Genomic DNA, 21,577 nt, shown 5'->3' with positions numbered 1-21,577 from the left:
TCCCCCATTTACACTCATTCACACAAAAGGGTTGTTTCTTTCTGTTATTAATATTCTGGTTCCTACATTATATATCAATATATATCAATACAGTCTGCAAGGGATACAGTCCGTAAGCACACATGATTGTGCGTGCTGCTGGTCCACTAATAGTACTAACCTTTAACAGTTAATTTGACTCATTTTCATTAATTACTAGTTTCTATGTAACTGTTTTTATATTGTTTTACTTTCTTTTTTAGTCAAGAAAATGTTTTAATTTATTTATCTTATTTTATTATTATTTTTAAAAAGTACCTTATCTTCACCATACCTGGTTGTCCAAATTAGGCATAATAATGTGTTAATTCCACGACTGCATATATCGGTTGATATCGGTATCGGTAATTAAAGAGTTGGACAATATCGGAATATCGGATATCGGCAAAAAGCCATTATCGGACATCCCTAATTATTATGTATTTTACAATGTACTGCTTTTATATTTCCTGTATTTTATATTATTACTTTAAACTGTTTCATATTTTATTTTTTTTATCCTGTAAAGCGTCTTTGAGTGCTTTGAAAAGTGCTATACTAAATAAAATGTATTATTATTATTATTAAATGTTACGCCATCTAGTTACAAACCATACCAAAAGCCTTATCACTGGGTCGGTAGGGTTGCACGATATAGACGATATAAGACATAAATGATGTAAATTTGGGCGACAATAGAGCTTTTAATACTATTTTTTGGAGACCCGCAAATTTGACCGCGACAAGCAAACGACCGCATCCTCAACACACAGTAGCATTCTTGCTAGCGTTCCTTCACAATGCCACGGCAGCAAACAAACTACAATTCTTACAAGTATAATCCCTAGAGGACGAGGACTAGCTAAATAGGCTTCACTACACATCGTAAGAGGATAAATGGGTTATACTTGTATAGCGCTTTTCTACCTTCAAGGTACTCAAAGCGCTTTGACAGTATTTCCACATTTATGCTAACCGCCAACCGCAAGATAGAGCTCTTGAATGTAAACAAACGTGGACGGTTGTATACGAATATGGACAGTAACAATACCAGATATAGTATCGATGTACAGCTCTGGTAATGGGTACATTCGCACCCACCTGCACAAATGTACTTCAAAATGTAACAATCAAAATAAATATGACTTTTTGTTTTGTTTACTAGGGCATGCATATATAATATGCATTAGTTTGACCATTTAAAACTAACGATAATAAATAGGAGATGCTTGGAAATAGCATAAAAATGCCCCAAAAACGTGGAAAAACGCGATTCATAGCGTTACTTTTTGGAGTAACCATCATGAGCGTTCTCTGTTCAGGTATATTTCTTTTATATTTTGACAAATCATCATATTTATGTATTACTAAATTTAAATAGGTATTGATCAATCTTTAAGCTGTGTGTATTTGATTTCAGTTTTCTTTTGACATCTTATTTAGAATTGTAGTGGAAACTTTTACAACCTTGTGTTGCGCTCTTTATGACGTAACCAAACTAGATTTAATTTAATTATCTTATTTTGAATATTTATTCCCTTTTTTTACATTTAGTATATTTAAATATTCATTTATAAACATTGAATACATTTCAAATATCAATAAAATGCAATTGCCTTCATCTTATAGGGTAATCTCTCGTTTGAATCACACATTAAGAGTGTTACTAAAACGGCCTTCTTCCATCTCCGTAATATCGCTAAAATTCGTTCTATTTTATCCACTAGCGACGCTGAGATCATTATTCATGCGTTCGTTACGTCTCGTCTCGACTACTGTAACGTATTATTTTCGGGTCTCCCTATGTCTAGCATTAAAAAATTACAGTTGGTACAAAATGCGGCTGCTAGACTTTTGACAAGAACAAGAAAGTTTGATCATATTACGCCTATACTGGCTCACCTGCACTGGCTTCCTGTGCACTTAAGATGTGACTTTAAGGTTTTACTACTTACGTATAAAATACTACACGGTCTAGCTCCGTCCTATCTTGTCGATTGCATTGTACCATATGTCCCGGCAAGAAATCTGCGTTCAAAGAACTCCGGCTTATTAGTGATTCCCAGAGCCCAAAAAAAGTCTGCGGGCTATAGAGCGTTTTCTATTCGGGCTCCAGTACTATGGAATGCCCTCCCGGTAACAATTAGAGATGCTACCTCAGTAGAAACATTTAAGTCCCATCTTAAAACTCATTTGTATACTCTAGCCTTTAAATAGCCCCCCTGTTAGACCAGTTGATCTGCCGTTTCTTTTCTTTTCTCCTCTGCTCCCCTTTTCCTTGAGGGGGGGGGGGGGCACAGGTCCGGTGGCCATGGATGAAGTGCTGGCTGTCCAGAGTCGGGACCCGGGGTGGACCGCTCGCCTGTGCATCGGCTGGGAACATCTCTACGCTGCTGACCCGTCTCCGCTCGGGATGGTGTCCTGCTGGCCCCACTATGGACTGGACTCTTACTATTATGTTGGATCCACTATGGACTGGACTCTCACAATATTATGTCAGACCCACTCGACATCCATTGCTTTCGGTCTCCCCTAGAGGGGGGGGTTACCCACATATGCGGTCCTCTCCAAGGTTTCTCATAGTCATTCACATCGACGTCCCACTGGGGTGAGTTTTTCCTTGCCCGTATGTGGGCTTTGTACCGAGGATGTCGTTGTGGCTTGTGCAGCCCTTTGAGACACTTGTGATTTAGGGCTATATAAATAAAGATTGATTGAGATAAAGATTGATTGATAATGTTTAGTTACACCAAGTCATGAGCCTAACACTAAGCTTCATCACTTTGACTTGTAATATCTCTAATTCTGGTGGTGTTTTGTGCTTTTTTCTTTTTGGAACATGTACTATACATATAATACAATACAGTCCCATATAAAATTAGGTTTCTAGCAATACTTTAATTTTGCCTTTGAAAGTGCCACTCCAATGTCCATTAGTGGAGCTGTACACATCAGGATGATACTACAGTGGTTAGATCCAAATGTGTTTTATTATCATAAAATATTTCGTCGTTTTTGTTGTTTACAAATTCAGGAAATAAGTCCTCGGACAGAGGAGTACTTCAAGGGCAAAATCTATTTTCAATAAGAGCCATTAGTAAGAAATATCTTATTGATATTGTTACACCGACATCCTGTGTTTTAAAAGTGTTATCATTTAATGATCTAATGATCAATGTAAATATGAGTATTGGTGTGAATAACACTGCCCCTGTAGCCACTTGGTATTGGATTGATATCTAAATGTGTGGTATCGATTAAAAACTATTATGAAGTAAGCATTTTAACAGAAGCATAGATAGGACCATGTTACAACAGAAAGTAACCTGATATGAACAGTAAATTAGCAAGTAGATTAATCATAGTTTTGAAAAAATAGTACAACTGATAGACATATGTTACCACATATGTCAGCAGCCAAATTAGGAGCCTTTGTAATCCATTTTGAAATGTTTCTATAATCATTTATATAACAAATAATACCTGGTGATAATATCTTTATTGCAGGAGGCTGCAATATACTGTATATTGCGATATAGATTTTAGGCCATATTGCCCATCCCTAGTTGGTACCTTTAAATGTATTGCTTTTATGTGCTCGGCATTTCCAAAGTATGGGAAGACCACTGCACACCATTTGGTACAAAAATTGACAGGGATAGTTTGGATGAAGATTGAGAAGCTCATACCCGATCTTGGCCTTCTGCTTGGACGTGGAAGAAGGTATGATGCAGGCCTTCCTGGAGGCCCTCTCTTTGGACCGCGCTTTGCCGTTCCCTTTATGTTCCTGGCGGCTCCTGTGGTGCGACGAGGAGCTGGGAAAGCACTCCGGGCTCATCACCCTGGGGATGTTCTTTTCCCCGCGCTGCCGAGCCTTCGCTATGGCCTCCGATATGATCCTGTTGGCCTTCTCCTGCTTGTCCGGGGACACCGAATCAGACTGGCGGTGCGTCCTCCGCGACTTTCTCTTCTCCGACGAGGAGCTGGACGAAGACGACGACGAAGAGGAAGAGGAGGATGAGCTGCTCTTCATCACGGGGCTGAGGACCCGGACCTGGCTGACGGGACCATTAGTGTTCTTCCGAGGCTTTAAAGAGAAAAGCAGAAGAAAATGAGACTTTAAATGGCTTTAGACACTCAAGTAAACACATGACACTTTGACCTCTAAGCCAAAACTACAGACAAAAACAACCAGCGATGACATATACAGCCCGAAATGGACCTTTTTGTAGTTTTAACCTCCATTTTCAGCATTTTCATGGAAACAACAGCAGCAACGTTCTCCCAAACATTGAAATTCTGTAGTATGAATAGCACTGTCCCTCCCTACTGGTACATGATATGTGAATGTTGAAGCCTCGTGGTGGGCAATCAATGGTAGATCTAACGCCAACATGGAGCCATACACGTCCATGTTCTAGTTGTTGTTAATAATAATATTTGCAGAACACATTTGGGCCGAAAAGTCGTCCAAATGAACACAAGCATTTCATGAAAATGTGTCAACATGCAGTCATTGTGTAAAGAGCTGGCAACAACAAGTGTGTGAGCGCCATTGTTATCTAGCACTGCCTTCATCCTCTTGGACATGGAATTCACCTAAAAAGTACAGATTGTTACTGGAATCTTCTTCTAGGGTGACATCACTGGTGGATGTAAACTCCTTCCTACATTACCGCCCGATACTAAGTTTACACTACATATCACACGAGCTGTATGGTAACTAATCTAAAAATGATTTTTTTATGCAGGTCTGAATCAATCGGGAGGTGTGCAGGTGTACCTAATGTTGTAACCGGGTGAATCTATGTTACCATATGTTGAGTTTATTTTCGACCGTGTCTGGAAAACAAATAGTGGTGACGACTTTAATATATACGTATGTATGTGTATATATATTTAATTTTTTTTTTTTTTTTTTTTTTTTGTAATATATATATATATATATATATATATTTTATTTTTTATTTTTCCATCCATCCATCCATCCATCTTCTTCCGCTTATCCGAGGTCGGGTCGCGGGGGCAGCAGCTTAAGCAGGGAAGCCCAGACTTCCCTCTCCCCAGCCACTTCGTCCAGCTCCTCCCGGGGGATCCCGAGGCGTTCCCAGGCCAGCCGGGAGAGATAGTCTTCCCAGCGTGTCCTGGGTCTTCCCCGTGGCCTCCTACCGGTCGGACGTGCCCGAAACACCTTCCTAGGGAGGCGTTCGGGTGGCATCCTGACCAGATGCCCGAACCACCTCATCTGGCTTTTTTATTTTTATTTTTTTTTATTTAAATATATATATATATATATATTTTTTTTTTTTGTTTGTTTTGTTTGTTTTTGTTTTTTAAAGTGTACATTTTCAAAAGATAAATCAATGATACTTTTGGGGGCAATGGGGTGTGGTTGCATTTGCGATCTAGAAACGACTCCAGAATTGAACATCTTGCAGACCGTCTCAAAACACTGTGTTTAAAAGTGATTGAATTTACACCAAAACAAAGCATATCACACACATTATCTAGAACAGAGGTTCTTAAACTTTTTTGACCTAAGGGGCCCGAGTGTTTCACTACAGAGGCGTACTGGGGCCCATTCAAATTATAACACTGAATTAGTAATCTTACTCCTGATTTTACTCGTATTCAATATTTATATTTAACCTACTTAAAATTTAACAGGGTAAACCTTGTCAAATGATATGAAACCATCCGTTAATCACAAAGATTATTATTTAACACAAACCTTAGGTCTAGTCAGGTTGATTAGAAAAATAAGTACAAACCAAATATACTGCATTGGAAGGGACTCATAAATAACTGACAAATACAATCATGTTGTGCTAAAATAAATAACATAAATCAACAATACATATTTTATTTTTCGAAGCTGCCAATAAAATTAAAGTGCAAATGAATGCGCAGCCTTCCCACTTTTTGTGCTAAATAAACTTATATGACTTTTGCGCCAGACTTCTTCTGTTTGTTTGACATTGTCATTACTGCCGCAAGTGGTGGAAAGGTTTATTGCAACTGAGTACAGCTGCAAATAATACAGACCTCGACTGAGAAACATTTTTTGGCAGACCTCTAGGATGCGCTTGCGGTCCAACAATGGTTAAAACTGGCCAGACCACAAGGAAGTGTTTTAAATGAGGAATACAATCATCCCTTTATTAATAAAATATATATATATTTTCTTAGTTTATTTATTTAACACTGAGCTGATAATGTTAACTGTGCCTCCCTATTGTTTTCTTACACATCTGGGTCTCATTTTCCAGTATGCAATCATTTTAGTGTGTTTCCATAATCAAGATGTAGTCTTTGCCAGCAAGTTGAATGTGCCATTCTCGTCTTTTGTTGTGGCCTACAAAGTGTTTGTACTGTAAGTACTGTATTTATTACACAGCAGCTGTTTGATTGTAGCGTGCATCTTAGTTGTAGCTCTGATTACCAAATTACGAGATGTTGAAATTTATGTAAAATTATTAATGCAAATAGTAGCATGTACATGGTTCTGGGGGCGGCTCGCGGTCCATTAATGGTTAAGAAACACTGAATTAGACCAAACGCAAGTGTTTTAAATGTAGGTTAAAATCAACATGCTCCCCTTTAATAATACAATTATTTTTTTTGTTTTTTTTTATTTAACACTGAACAGATATGAATAAATGTGCCTCGACATTGTTTTCTTACACTTCTGAGTTTCGTTTGCCAGTATGCATTAATCAGTGTTTCCATCGTCAGGAAGTAGTGTTTGCCATTAAGTTGAATGTGTCGTTATTGTCTTTTCTTGCGCCCCACAAAGTGTTTGTACTGTAAGTACTGTATTTTTTAAACACCAGCTGTTTAATTGAAGCTTGCATCTTGGATTACCAAATTACGAGGTGTTGAAATTTACCATGTAAAATTACTAATGCATATAGTAGCATGTATATGGCTCTGGGGGCGGCTCGCGGTCCATTAATGGTTAAGAAACACTGAATTAGACCACAAGCAAGTGTTTTTAATGTAGGTTAAAATCAACATAGCTCCCCTTTAATAATAGAATCTAGGTTTTTTATTTATTTAACACTGAACGGATAGTAATAAATGTGCCTCCACATTGTTTTCTTACAGTTCTGAGTTTCCTTTGCCAGTATGCATTAATCTGTGTGTTTCCATAGTCAGTAAGTAGTCTTTGCCAGTAAGTTGAATGTGTCATTATTGTCTATACGTGCGCCCCACAAAGTGTTTATACTGTAAGTATGTTATTTATTACACAGCAGCTGCTTGATTGTAGCATGCATCTTAGTTGTAGCTTTGTTACCAAATTACAAAGTGTTGAAGTTTACCATGTAAAATTATTCATGCATATAGTGGCATTTATATGGCTCTGGGGGCGGCTTGTGCTCCATTAATGGTTAAGAAACACTGAATTAGACCACAAGCAAGTGTTTTAAATGTAGGTTAAAATCAACATAGCTCCCCTTTAATAATAAAATCTAGTTGGGGTTTTTATTTAACACTGAACGGATAGTGATAAATGTGCCTCCACATTGTTTTCTTACACTTCTGAGTTTCCTTTGCCAGTATGCATTAATCTGTGTGTTTCCATCGTCAGGAAGTAGTGTTTGCCATTAAGTTGAATGTGCATTTTCTTGCGCCCCACAAAGTGTTTATACTGTAAGTACTGTATTTATTACACACCAGCTGTTTGATTGTAACATGCATCTTAGTTGTAGCTTTAGTTATTAAATTGCGAGGTGTTGAAATTTACCATGTAAAATTATTCATGCATATAGTGGCATGTATATGGCTCTGGGGGTGGCTCGCGGCCCATTAATGGTTAAGAAACACTTAATTAGACCATGAGCAAGTGTTTTAAATGTAGGTTAAAATCAACATAGCTCCCCTTTAATAATGATTTTTTTTTAAAGTTTTTTTTATTTAACACTGAACAGATATTAATAAATGTGCCTCGACATTGTTTTCTTACACTTCTGAGTTTCTTTTGCCAGTATGCATTAATCTGTGTGTTTCCATAGTCAGTAAGTAGTCTTTGCCAGTAAGTTGAATGTGTCGTTACTGTCTTTACGTGCGCCCCACAAAGTGTTTATACTGTAAGTACGGTATTTATCACACACCAGCTGTTTGATTGTAGCGTGCATCTTAGTTGTTTGCTTTGATTCACCAAATTTTGAGGTGTTGAAATTGTAATGCAAAATCATTCAAGCTAATTAGTGGGATTAGTAAATGCAAATTAGCATTCGAGTTGGCACATTTTGAGCGCTTTCTATCAGGCATGCTTGCTTTTGTTGGCATGGAGAATTGCAACATGAGGAAACGGCAATAAAAGGTATCGAAATAGGGTACTGTATTATTTCAAGCGTAGTACCGACAGAATTTGGTGGCGAGTAGCGTCGACCTTTCCAGCATAGCATATGTACAGTATGTATGCTGGAGGGAAGCCAAACACACACAAAAGCTGCATTATGACCCATCACGTGTTCAACGCCACTGAGACTATTAGGTAGAAAAATTGACTGGATCACGCTGGAATGTTCTCATTGAAGCGCACAGGAGGGGAGGGGCTGAAAGTACAGCCGAGCAGTGGAGGAACATGAGAGCACACGCAGAATGAAAGGGAAGAGGGGGGTAAAAATATGAAAACAAGCAAAAGAGCGAGGGGAGGGGGAGGGGGGGTCCATGATAAAAAAATGCAGCAAAAATGAGAGCACTGCAGCTGTATAATGTAGTCTATAAATAACTGAAATTACAGCCTGCCAGCACCGCGCTGATTCCAATCTCTCCGCTATGAAAAGAGCGACCATTACGACTTCAACTTAACGCGGAAGAAACGAGAGAAAGAGAGACTTCAATTTGTTAGCTTTTTTTTTTTGCTGACTTTTCCAAATGTGCATGGCGAGCTCGAGAGTAGACCGAAGTGAAGATATCGGACGGAAAGAACATAAACAGTGCACATGTCGGCAAAGGGTGAAGAAGGGGGGGTGGGGAGGAGCAGCAATGAGTTCAAGATGGCGGCGGTGCAGCATGAGTAGGGTGTTCAGTTCCTGCCTGGCTCCTCCCCCACCCTTCACCGACCCCTCCCTCCCGGGGCTCACTTACCCTTCCTCTTGGCCTCTTCACTGTAGACATTTTCTTCCTCTTTTCCTCCCCCCCCCCCGGCCAACCCTCCCTCCCTAACAAAAGCTTCTTTCGCCGGGTCGTTTCTTTTTCACCCCCCTCGCCGTTTTTCACACTTTTTCGCCTCTTCCGCTTGGACCCCCCCCGCCCCTTCCCCGTCTCCCCTCCCTCCCTCTCCTCTTCTGGTTGGCCTCCCGACCCTCCTCTTCCTCCTCCGCCGCCGCCAGCGGTCCGTCCGACTCCTCGAGGCGGGTGTGTGAGAACGCCGGATCCGGTTCTCTCCTCCCCCCTCCCACGCCCCCCCAGCAGGCAGGGCTCAAGAGGAGCGCATGGGAGCTCCCTCACCCTCCCTCCCCCGTCCGTCTCTCTCTTACTCCCTCACCCCCCTCGCTGGTCTCTTCACAGGGTAACGCAGAGGAGGTGCGTGGCAGTCCAGGAAGCGCTCATTCTGTCCGTCTCTCCGCTTGACCCCCCAACCCCCGTCCGCCAGTCTCACGGATCCCTCGTCCGTCTCGGCTCCTTCCTTTTTTCCCCCGCGTGTGTTCGTCGTCGTCCTCCTCCTCGGATGAGATAAGGTATGTTGACTCCTACTCCTAAAGACACACTAAAAAAAATGCCCGCTTCATGTTTGGATGTTTCTCTCTCTCTGTCTTTTTTTCTCCGTTTTTTTGTCCTCCCAGCGCTGCCCCTCGCCTCTGGTTCCAGACTGCAGCAGGCAGCGAGCGGCAGGAAAATGAAAGCACAAAGCAGCAAAATGCATCAGCATGAATATTAGAGATGTCGTTAAAACCCAGACTCGTTTCTCTCTCTCTCTCTCTCTCTCTTTCTCTCTCGCTCACTCACTCCCCTCCTCTCTCTCCACGCTCTCTCTCTCTCTTTATAAAAGGAAGTAGGCCAGCAGATGGTGCTAGCAGTTATTACATTAACTTTCACAAATTAACCCTCCAAGTACCGGCCTCCGCCTGTTTGCCGTCCTCCTTTTTAGGACATATTTAGAGGTTGTTAGAGTACCAATGATTGTCACACACACACACTAGGTGTGGTGAAATTATCCTCTGCATTTGACCCATCACCCTTGATCACCCCCTGGGAGGTGAGGGGAGCAGTGAGCAGCAGCGGTGGCCGCGCCCGGGATTCATTTTGATGATTTAACCCCCAATTCCAACCCTTCAGCTTGATGCTGAGTGCCATTTTTATAGTCTCACACTAGGTGTGGTGAAATGATCCTCTGCATTTGACCCATCACCCTTGATCACCCACCTGGGAGGTGAGGGGAGCAGTGAGCGGCAGCGGTGGCCGTGCCCGGGAATCATTTTGGTGAATTAACCCCCAATTCCATCCCTTGATGCCGAGTGCCAAGCAGGGAGGTAATGGGTCCCATTTTGTATAGTCTCACACTAGGTGTGGTGAAATGATCCTCTGCATTTGACCCATCACCCTTGATCACCCCCTGGGAGGTGAGGGGAGCAGTGAGCAGCAGCGGGGGCCGCACCCGGGGATAATTTTGGTGATTTAACCCCCAATTCCAACCCTTGATGCTGAGTGCCATTTTTATAGTCTCACACTAGGTGTGGTGAAATTATCCTCTGCATTTGACCCATCACCCTTGATCACCCCCTGGGCAGCGAGGGGAGCAGTGAGCCGCAGCAGCGGTGGCCGTGCCCGGGAATCATTTTGGTGAATTAACCCCCAATTCCATCCCTTGATGCCGAGTGCCAAGCAGGGAGGTAATGGGTCCCATTTTGTATAGTCTCACACTAGGTGTGGTGAAATGATCCTCTGCATTTGACCCATCACCCTTGATCACCCCCTGGGAGGTGAGGGGAGCAGTGAGCAGCAGCGGGGGCCGCACCCGGGGGATAATTTTGGTGATTTAACCCCCAATTCCAACCCTTGATGCTGAGTGCCATTTTTATAGTCTCACACTAGGTGTGGTGAAATTATCCTCTGCATTTGACCCATCACCCTTGATCACCCCCTGGGAGGTGAGGGGAGCGGTGAGCGGCAGCGGTGGCCGTGCCCGGGAATCATTTTGGTGATTTAACCCTTAATTCCAACCCTTAATGCTGAGTGCCATTTCTATAATCTCACACTAGGTGTGGTGAAATGATCCTCTGCATTTGACCCAGCACCCTCGATCACCCCCTGGGCAGCGAGGGGAGCAGTGAGCCGCAGCAGCGGTGGCCGTGCCCGGGAATCATTTTGGTGATTTAGCCCCCAATTCCATCCCTTGATGCCGAGTGCCAAGCAGGGAGGTAATGGGTGCCATTTTTATAGTCTCATACTAGGTGTGGTGAAATGATCCTCTGCATTTGACCCATCACTCTTGATCACCCACCTGGGAGGTGAGGGGAGCAGTGAGCAGCAGCGGTGGCTGCGCCCGGGTATCATTTTGGTGATTTAACCCCCAATTCCAACCCTTGATGCTGAGTTCCATTTTTATAGTCTCACACTAGGTGTGGTGAAATTATCCTCTGCATTTGACCCATCACCCTTGGGCACCCCCTGGAAGGTGAGGGCAGCGGTGGCCGCGCTCGAGAATCATTTTGGTGATTTAACCCCCAATTCCAACCCTTGATGCTGAGTGCCAAGCAGGGAGGTAATGGGTCCCATTTTTATAGTCTCACACTAGCTGTGGTGAAACTACCCTCTGCATTTGACCCATCCCCTTGTTCCACCCCCCTGGGAGGTGAGGGGAGCAGTGAGCAGCAGCGGTGGCTGTGCTCAGGAATTATTTTGGTGATTTAACCCCCAATTCCAACCCTTGATGCCGAGTGCCAAGCAGGGAGGTAATGGGTCCCATTTGTATAGTCTTTGGTATGACTTACACGGCCCCCTGACACCCCTTCTCAACTGTCTATGCGACGTCAAGGCTTGTTTAGCCCAGATTTTTTTTAATAATGAATGAGGGGAAAAACGGAAGTTTTAGTTTTTGGTCCGGCCCTCATTGACTTGGGACCATTGCGAAATGATGTGTCCCAAAGTCACCAGCCTTGGCGTCACTATTGACAGTGATTTTAAACTTAACAAACAAGTCAATGGCGTTTTAAAATCGTGTTTTTATCATCTCAGGGTTCGTCGTGCACCTTTTCCATGGCCAAATTCAAGCACTTTTTAAGGACTCTCAAGATAAATTTTCCAGTAGCCTTCAAAAGGCGAAAACCAGTGTGAATCAATCCATAGCCTTGTTGTTTGAGGTCACCAAATGCTGTCTGTAGGAAAAATATGGAAAATCTGCTAAAACCTGAGCCTAACATTGAACCAGCAGTTATCTTTAACTGAATGGGGCATAAAGTATTCAATGTCATTGGTGTTTGCAAACTTGTCTCCATTTGTGTTTCCCCCCCAAATTTCTCATTCTTTTTCTTACTTACAGCACTCAATGACATCGAACAGCACGAATGGATTCGCACCATATTTGTTTTTGTAAACTGCATAATGTGACATAAATACACGCACCCTCAAAATGTCAATTCCACTCATTTATTAACAAAACTGTTCCACATTATTATAAGGATAATAAATTAAAGGAAAATATTTTGTTTCACAACACCTCCGTCTCCTTTCATTAAGCATATCTAACCTTATAACTTTGGCTATGATAAGAAATTAACAAAAAGACAAAAGTTAACTTTTTTTTTTTGCTTTCGCTGAGGTAGCCAGACAAGTGAAGTAGACAATGAAAAAAATAGAGCAAGAAATGCATACAACCATGTTGTGTAAAAACTAAAAAATCATTCATATTAACTCAGCTCTAAGTTGTGAACAAGGTTACAAATTATACCTTACATGACCTTCACAGTACAAACAAGTCCAATAATGCAACCATTTTAAAACTACAAAATGTAACTTGTTTGCTTTAACTGAGGTAGTCAGACAAGTTAAGTAGACAACCAAAATAATGGAGCAAAAAATACATTCACGTTGGATTTACTTTTTACTTTTTACAAGTGGATTTGGTCCACGTTTTATCCAAAGTTTGTATTTGTCATTTTCCATCCAATGTTCATTAAAACGACAACCTCCCGGCATGATGGACCGATGCACTACTGTCCTCTTGGGGGAGACACAACCGTATATACGGCTCTGGCATGACAACAACCTAATGCAAGGGCTCGTGCAAAGCCAACAGATCAAGCGTGGAGCTTTCATTTTTTAAGGAAACTTATTTAATTTTTTTCCATTTTATAATTAGCCTACTATTAGTCAAACTGCCGAGAAATATGATGAACATTTACAAGCACTTCACCCAAAATTCAAACATTTTTCAAACCTTGAAAACACAACATTCAAATCCAAGCATTTTCAAGGTTTTTAAGCACCCGTACGAACCCTGCTTTTAGCAAAAGTAAAACCGTTTTTATCTTTTAACTAGGGCTGCAACTAACAACTAATTTGATATTCGATTAATCTGTCAATTATTACTTCGATTAATCGTTTAATAATCGGATAAAAGAGACAAACTACATTTCTATCCTTTCCAGTATTTTATTGGGGAAAAAACAGCATACTGGCACCATACTTATTTTGATTATTGTTTCTCAGCTGTTTGTAAATGTTGCAGTTTATAAAAAATAAAAATAAAATAATTTAATTTTTTTTAAAAATAGCCTCTGCGCATGCGCATAGCATAGATCCAACGAATCGATGACTAAAATAATCGCCAACTATTTTTATAATCGATTTTAATCGATTAGTTGTTGCAGCCCTACTTTTAACCTTCTTGAGCAAATCGTGCATGCTTTTATTTCAAGTCGCCTGGACTACTGCAATGCACTTTATGCTGGCATTAGCCAAAAAGCTCTCTTCCGGTTGACGTTAGTCCAGAACGCGGCAGCCAGACTTAACAGGGGCCAGGAAACGCGAGCATATAACCCAAATTCTTGAGACTTTGCACTGGCTCCCTGTTCATTTTAGAATTGATTTTAAAATTTTGCTGTTTGGTTTTAAAACTTTGCATGGACTGGCACCTCATCCAAATGTACACTCCTGCGCGCGCTCTGAGGTCCGAGAGTCAGCTCCAGCTCGTGGTGCCCAAGACGAGACTTAAAACCAGGGGAGACAGGGCATTCTCTGTGGTCGGCCCTAAGTTCTGGAAAACTCCAGAGCTTAGGGGTGTTTTAAGTCTCGTCTTAAGACCCACTTTTATTCTCTTGCTTTTAACACTCCGTGAGTTGTGTGGTCCTCTGTCTTTTTACATTTTTATTTCCATTTATTGTTTTAATTAGTTTTACCCTTTAAAATTGTTTTTAATCATATCTTTTTTTATATTGGTTTTATACTTATTTTGTTTTTATTCAGTCATTGGTGGAGCTAAGGATAGTACTTGAATCTTGTTTTTAATATTTTTGTGCAGCACTTTGGAAACATTTTTGTTGTTTAAATGTGCTATATAAATAAAGTGGATTGGATTGGATTACACTTGACCCAGGCCCCGTTTACTAGAGCTGAGAATGTTTGGACACCACACGATTTAATTAGATTCGATTCAAAAGCAATCCTTTTTTTAATAATGTTGGATGCCAGTTCTATGATTAACTACATCCCTCCATAAAATAGATAACAGCTCTGATAAATGTATATATTACAGAAAAGAAACTTGGTTTTGTTTAATAGAATTCCACCCAAACTTTTAATCAAATCAAATACAAATAAGGCAACAAGAGAAGTATCACACACTTCTCTTTTCTGAAGTAAATATTGTACAGCAAATATGGGAATCTACATCAACAATATGATTTGCCCGAGTGGTTGGACAGAACAGATTCAAAACACACACACACACACACACACACACACACACACACACACACACACACACACACACACACACACACACACACACACACACACACACACACACACACACACACACACACACACACACACACACACACACACACACACACACACACACACACACATATATAGCATACAGTACATAGCCTTTTTATGCTTGGTGAAAATATTTAATGAATAAATAATAATCCTACTTCGCTAAAATCATTATATGGCGATCATGTTGGTGTCAATTAACCACAAAAAACAAGGGACAATTGCAATTCTTGCAAATTTGCAGCGACAAGCAAACCAACAACGTACTCAACACAATGTAGCATTCTTGATTGCGGCTAATGTTTCTCCACAGCGCAAAGCCACTTTAAGTCAGCAATCCTCGTCTACATAGCGTAAAAAAAAAGATGTTTCTTACAAGTATCATTACTGGAGGATGAGTAATAGCGAAACATGCTATGATACACAATGTAGGAGGATAACCGCGAGCTAAAGCCCTTGAACGGGTAAAATACAGACAGTAACGATACCAACTATAGTATCAGTATATGGATCGATATTTTTTACTGTCAAAAACACTTTCGCTGTTTGTGATATTGTTTACAAACTCAGGGGAAAAAAAGTCCCTCGGCACAGGAAAGCTGAAAGGGCAAAAGCAATAGATTTAAATCAGAGCCATTAGTAGAAAATAATTGAGATATTTGATATTTTTACACAATTATCTTGTGTTTTTATCTGATTATATCTGTGATCAAAAACTGAATCATTCAATGATCTTGAAAATTTGAAGTGTAAGTACCGTATTTTTCGGACTATAAGTCGCATTTTTTTTTCATAGTTTGGCCGGGGGTGCGACTTATACTCAGGAGCGACTTATGTGTGAGATTATTAACACATTACCGTAAAATATCAAATAATATTATTTAGCTCATTCACGTAAGAGACTAGACGTAGAAGATTTCATGGGATTTAGCGATTAGGAGTGACAGATTGTTTGGTAAACGTATAGCATGTTCTATGTTATAGTTATTTGAATGACTCTTACCATAATATGTTGCGTTAACATACCAGGCACGTTCTCAGTTGGTTATTTATGCGTCATATAACGTACACTTATTCAGCCTGTTGTTCACTATTCTTTATTTGTTTAAAATTGCCTTTCAAATGTCTATTCTTGGTGTTGGGTTTTATCAAATAAATTTCCCCCAAAAATGTGACTTATACTCCAGTGCGACTTATATATTTTTTTCCTTCTTTATTATGCATTTTCGGCAGGTGCGACTTATACTACGGTGCGACTTATACTCCGAAAAATACGGTATCACTATTGGTACGACCAATACTGCACCTGTAATTACATGGTATTAGAGCGATACGCAAATTTGTAGTATCGCCCAAAACTAACATGAATTAACCAAAAAAACTGAAGAATAAGTACTTATTACATTTTAACAGAAGTGCAGATAGAACCATGTTACAACAGAAATAAACCACATATTATACAACAGGAAATGACGCGATATGTTACCGCATACATCCGCAGCCAAATTAGGAGCCTTTTTAATCCACTTTGAAATTGTTCGATTATCATTTATACACCAAATAATACATCTTAATAAGTATCATTATGGCAGGAGGCTGCAATATATATCGCAATATATATTTTCACCAAAAGTGTGTGACAATCATTGGTACTTTAACTTTTAGGCCATTTAGCTCATCCTAGTAACCGTCACATTTTATGAAAGAAATCAGTGGAGAGATGCCAAAAAAATGATCAGGAAACTCAAAACCTGCAGCATGCTTGTTGAAATATGAAAAATGGTGTCAAGACCTGGTGTTCTGACTATGAATCCCAAACAACACAAAAACAGAACAGTCCAAGAGAGGAAGTGCAAGTCTTCCTGTGGTCCAGTGGTGGCAGTTGACGAGAGGCTCTGGCCTTTCGATGACTCCCGACTCAGGCGCGGCCATGTGCAACAGCTGGCACATGGCGCCGGGAACGAGGAGATACATGGCTGGCCGCCAGCCAGGTACAGCGCAGCTGAGAGAGCTCGCTTGAGACCTCGAGGCCTGGTGACAGAAAGGCTGTGGCCTTTGGAATCTTAGTTATCGAACGAGCATCTATTCCAACGACAAATTCATCCATAAATATGCCTGTGGAGGTTTCCATTCCACCATAAAGGCGAGTCATGTGATTAAGGATTGGGATCAGCAAACATGAACAAAAACAGTCATTCAAACATTAGCCAGACATCTAAAACCAGCAGTCAAGCTGTCCAATATAATGTGCAATATTAAAATGATTATGTCAATAAACATCTGCATTGCTGACCAACTGGAGTCATGGTGTCTTTATCTTTATGAGAACCCAGATGCCCGCCTTGTCTATGTGGCCGTTAACGACGAACAACAACAACAGAAACGGTGGCGGCGGCATCAGAGCCACCTGGCATGCCTTCGCTTTGGAATTTGGACTTTGGAAACTGAGGCCACGTGCTCGTTGGTAGCTAAGGAGCGGGCTCCTGTCCAAGCTTACTGTAACTAATGTATGGTCTGATAACGCATAGCAAGGTGCAAGCGCTTTGCAGTTAAACCAACAAACACATATCAAAAGAGCAACAGGTGGTAAAGCTAATGTACAGTCAGCAGCTCTTTTCAACTGGCCGCCCGGGGGCCAAAAAGGGGCCGAGAATGAAACCATACTGGCCTCAGAGTACAGTTCAAAACTTGGCAGACAAACATTTTTGCTGCAAATTCCTAAAAACACTGAAGTGCTCCTGTTGGAGAGGACCTTGGACCACTGTAAACACATTGGCAGAGCCTTGCAATGACATTTTAACCTTGCTAGCAAACATAGAACACTTGTAATTTACATTCCTGAGGCGTTCTTCAAGGCACCCTTTTAAGCACTCTATTTTCTTGGCAGTTACATAGTTTTTTCGGAATGTAATTTATGCACCGTATTTTCCGCACTATTAGCCGCACCTAAAAACTACAAATTTTCTCAAAAGCTGACAGTGCGGTTTATAACCCGGTGCGCTTTATATATGGATTAATATTAAGATTAATTTTCATAAAGTTTAGGTCTCGCAACTACGGTAAACAGCCGCCATCTTTTTTCCCCGTAGAAGAGGAAGCGCTTCTTCTTCTACTGTAAGCAACCACCAAGGTAAGCACCCGCCCTCCGTAGAAGAAGAAGCGCGCGGATATTACGTTTCATTTCATTTGTGTGTTTACATCTGTAAAGACCACAAAATGGCTCCTATTAAGAGACACGCGTACAACGCAGAATTCAAACTCAAGGCAATAAGTCACGCAGTAGAACACGGAAATAGAGCAGCAACGAGAGAATTAAACATAAATGAATCAATGGTGCGTAGGTAGAGGAAGCAACAAGATGACCTGCGCCACTAAGACAGGGAGACAGCGCCGGACGACATACGCCAACATCTGCCAGTGGATTGTAAATGCCTGGGCGGATATATCGGTCTCAACTGTGGTCCGAGCTTTCCGGAAGGCAGGATTCACGGAACTGCTGGACAACAACAGCGACATTGACTCTGATGACTTCGACGAGACGTAGCCGGCCATTTTGGATGCCGTATTCGCCCAACTTTTTAATTCAGACACTGAAGAAGAATTCAAGGGATTTATGGATGAGGAATAATTTCAGAAAGTGAGCTTTAAATGTTTATTTTGTGTGTTGTGTGACATTAACGTTCGAGCAACGTTGAGTTATTGATGTTGCTATTGCTCTGCACTAATTTGAGTGTTACTATTTTTGTGATTGCACATTTGCACATTACATTTTGGGGGTGAACAGAGTTGTTAGAACGCTGGTTTGTAATATATTATTAAAGTTTGACTGACCTATCTGACGTTTTTTTTGACATTCCCTTTAGCGCAGCGTAGGCGCGGCTTATAACCCGTGGCGGCTTATAGGTGAACAAAGTTTTGAAATATGCCATTCATTGAAGGTGCGGCTAATAACCCGGGGCGGCTTATAGTGCGGAAAATACGGTAACTAAGGTATTGCTGTACCTTGGTTACTTCAGATGCAGTCAGTGGTCATTTGTAGTGTTGTCCAGACACCCAAATTTTGGTACCGGTACCAAAATTATTTTGATATTTTTCAGTACTTTTCTAAATAAAGGGGACCACAAAAAATTGCATAATTGCTTATTTTAACAAAAAATCTTACGGTACATTAAACATATATGTTTATCGCAATTTAGTCCTTAAATAAAAACGTGTCTTTTATTAGTAAGTAAGCAAACAAAGGCTCTTAATTTAGCTGCTGACATATGTAGTAACATATTGTGTCATTTTTTTATTCTATTATTTTGTGCCTGGTATGTTAACGTAACATATTATGGTAAGAGTCATTCAAATAACTATAACATATAGAACATGCTATACGTTTACCAAACAATCTGTCACTCCTAATCGCTAAATCCCCTGAAATCTTATACGTCTAGTCTCTTACGTGAATGAGCTAAATAATATTATTTGATATTTTACGGTAATGTGTTAATAATTTCACACATAAGTCGCTCCTGAGTATAAGTCGAAAACAACTGCGACTTATACCCTGAAAAATACGGTACCTTCTCTTTTAAAATGTTTTATCTACACTTCTGTTAAAATGTAATAATCATTTATTCTTCTGTTGTTTGGATACTTTACATTAGTTTTGGATGATACCACAAATATAGGTATCAATCTGATACCATGTAGTTACAGGATCATACATTGGTCATATTCAAAGTCCTCATGTGTCCAGGGACATATTTCCTGAGTTTATAAACATAATATGAATTTTTTTTAAATTATTAGAAAGAAGATGTTGTGATGCCAAAAAATATTGATGTCATCATAGTAGTATCGACTAGATACGCTATTGTGCATGGTATCATTACAGTGGATGTCAAGTGTAGATCCACCCATGGCGTTTGTTTACATTGTGACGCTGGTGAGCTATGGTGTGTAGTGAAACATGTTTAGCTATTCCTTGTCCTGCAGGGATGATACTTGTAAAAAACTTACTTTGTCGCCATGGAGGCGAGGAATAGTGATTTAGAAGTAACTAAAACACTACCGACGGTGGATGGACGTTAGCCGCTAGCTCGCTAGCCATGTCTTAAAGCACCTCTTTCTTAGAGCGTATCAGTGTTACAGCTTCACCTTTATCGTTAGTTTTTAAGCCAAAATGCAACCGTTCTCCCTTTTCTGTCTACACTCATTGTCTGCTTGTAAGTACTGCGTGATTGTGCGCTGCCGAACATGCTCGTCTGCTCGTAAAACCAGCAATGACACAACGTGACGACGACAAGGGCGCGGTGCGAGACCGGTACTTTCCAGAGGCGGTATAGTACCGAATATGATTCATTAGTATCTTGGTACTATACTGTACTGTATACCGTACAATCCTAGTCATTTGTTTAACTTATTCAGATACACAAGTGGTGTTCCTCAAGATTCCATTCGAGGCCCTCACTTTTTCGTCATTCGGGCTATTCAACTGGTGGCCCTTGAGTTCAGTTAAAACAAATTGCGAGAGACTCACATTTTTGCAGCAGATTTTATAAAAACGAGGGATGTAACGATATCAAAATCTCACAGTAGAATATTATCACGGTACTGAGACCTCGGTGCGACATTATTGTGTAATTGTCCCCCCCAAAAAATAAAACTTCCATAGTGTGTAAAATTAAATGGCAAGAATGTTTAGGATAATTGAAGACAAACATAATGCTCAAATGTTCTAATCATATTAATTACTAAAAACATGTATTTTTAAGTGCAAATAATTGTGTGGAAACATCCACTGTTTCAAGCATACACATATCTGACAATGTAACTTTTAATAATGTAAATATCTCAAAAATATATTTTAAGCTTGGCTGGCTTTAAATATATTTTCCAGGTGATGGTTTATCAAGTAGCTTCTCATATTCCCTGTTGTGTGCACAGTCCCCGCTCCGACCGGATGCTTTCCCTCCTCGGCGGTGACCCGTGACCCGCTCTGGGCCGCCTTGGAAACGCTCGAGACCAAGGCTGCGCTTTAGTATGCAGACCTCGGCCAAAGAGGTTATGTTTTCGCATTTGTCAGCAACATAACTCAAAATGTTATGAAGGACTTTGATGAAAGGTCCATAAAAAAAAATTCCTCTTATCTACAGCGATCACACTTCTGTTGCATGCTTCCTACTTTTTGCCTCTTTATTGCGTTTCACCTCAGCCCCACCTACCGGTCTTGCGCTACGCAGAGGATTATGGGAGATGTAGTGTATTTTTAGACCGGCCAATTCAAAAGCGCCAGAAAAAAACTACACTTACTGAGTTTTCGTTTCACTACAATACCGTTACACCCTATTAAAAACACTAGAGTGCTGTCATAGAGATGATCTGTGGCAAGTTTTTTTGCAGAAGGTCCTTACAAAACAGCGCAACGCTCCTGTAACTCTAACAAAATAAAAAGACCAAAATCAAATGTGTACTACAGAGGACGCTGGTTCTTCGGAATACACAAAAAAGACTAATATTGAAGGGAGAAGTAGTAAGCATATCATTATTGATATAAGTGACAAAAATGAATTGTACAGAACAAAACAATAATATTTCCTATTGATCCACAACTGTAACCAGG

At 40.6% G+C, this 21,577-nt stretch overlaps 1 protein-coding gene across 9 annotated transcripts in view; it reads right to left on the bottom strand.

Annotated features, from left to right (window-relative positions):
• chd9 (chromodomain helicase DNA binding protein 9) overlaps positions 1 to 21,577 on the bottom strand; it is a 254,829-nt gene that overhangs the window by 128,503 nt on the left and 104,749 nt on the right. For 8 of the 9 annotated variants that reach the window (XM_061964542.2, XM_061964544.2, XM_061964545.2 and 5 more), the window contains one exon: positions 3,708 to 4,105. In XM_061964542.2, the coding sequence (XP_061820526.2) occupies positions 3,708 to 4,105 (398 nt within the window). Of the gene's footprint in view, positions 1 to 3,707; positions 4,106 to 9,114; positions 9,217 to 21,577 lie in introns of those variants that run through there. The other variant, XM_061964547.2, reaches the window with a different exon arrangement.

Source organism: Nerophis lumbriciformis, linkage group LG06 (assembly GCF_033978685.3).
Source record: "Nerophis lumbriciformis linkage group LG06, RoL_Nlum_v2.1, whole genome shotgun sequence".
Classification (NCBI taxonomy): Eukaryota; Metazoa; Chordata; class Actinopteri; order Syngnathiformes; family Syngnathidae; genus Nerophis; species Nerophis lumbriciformis.
This window is presented reverse-complemented; position numbering and strand designations above follow the sequence as displayed.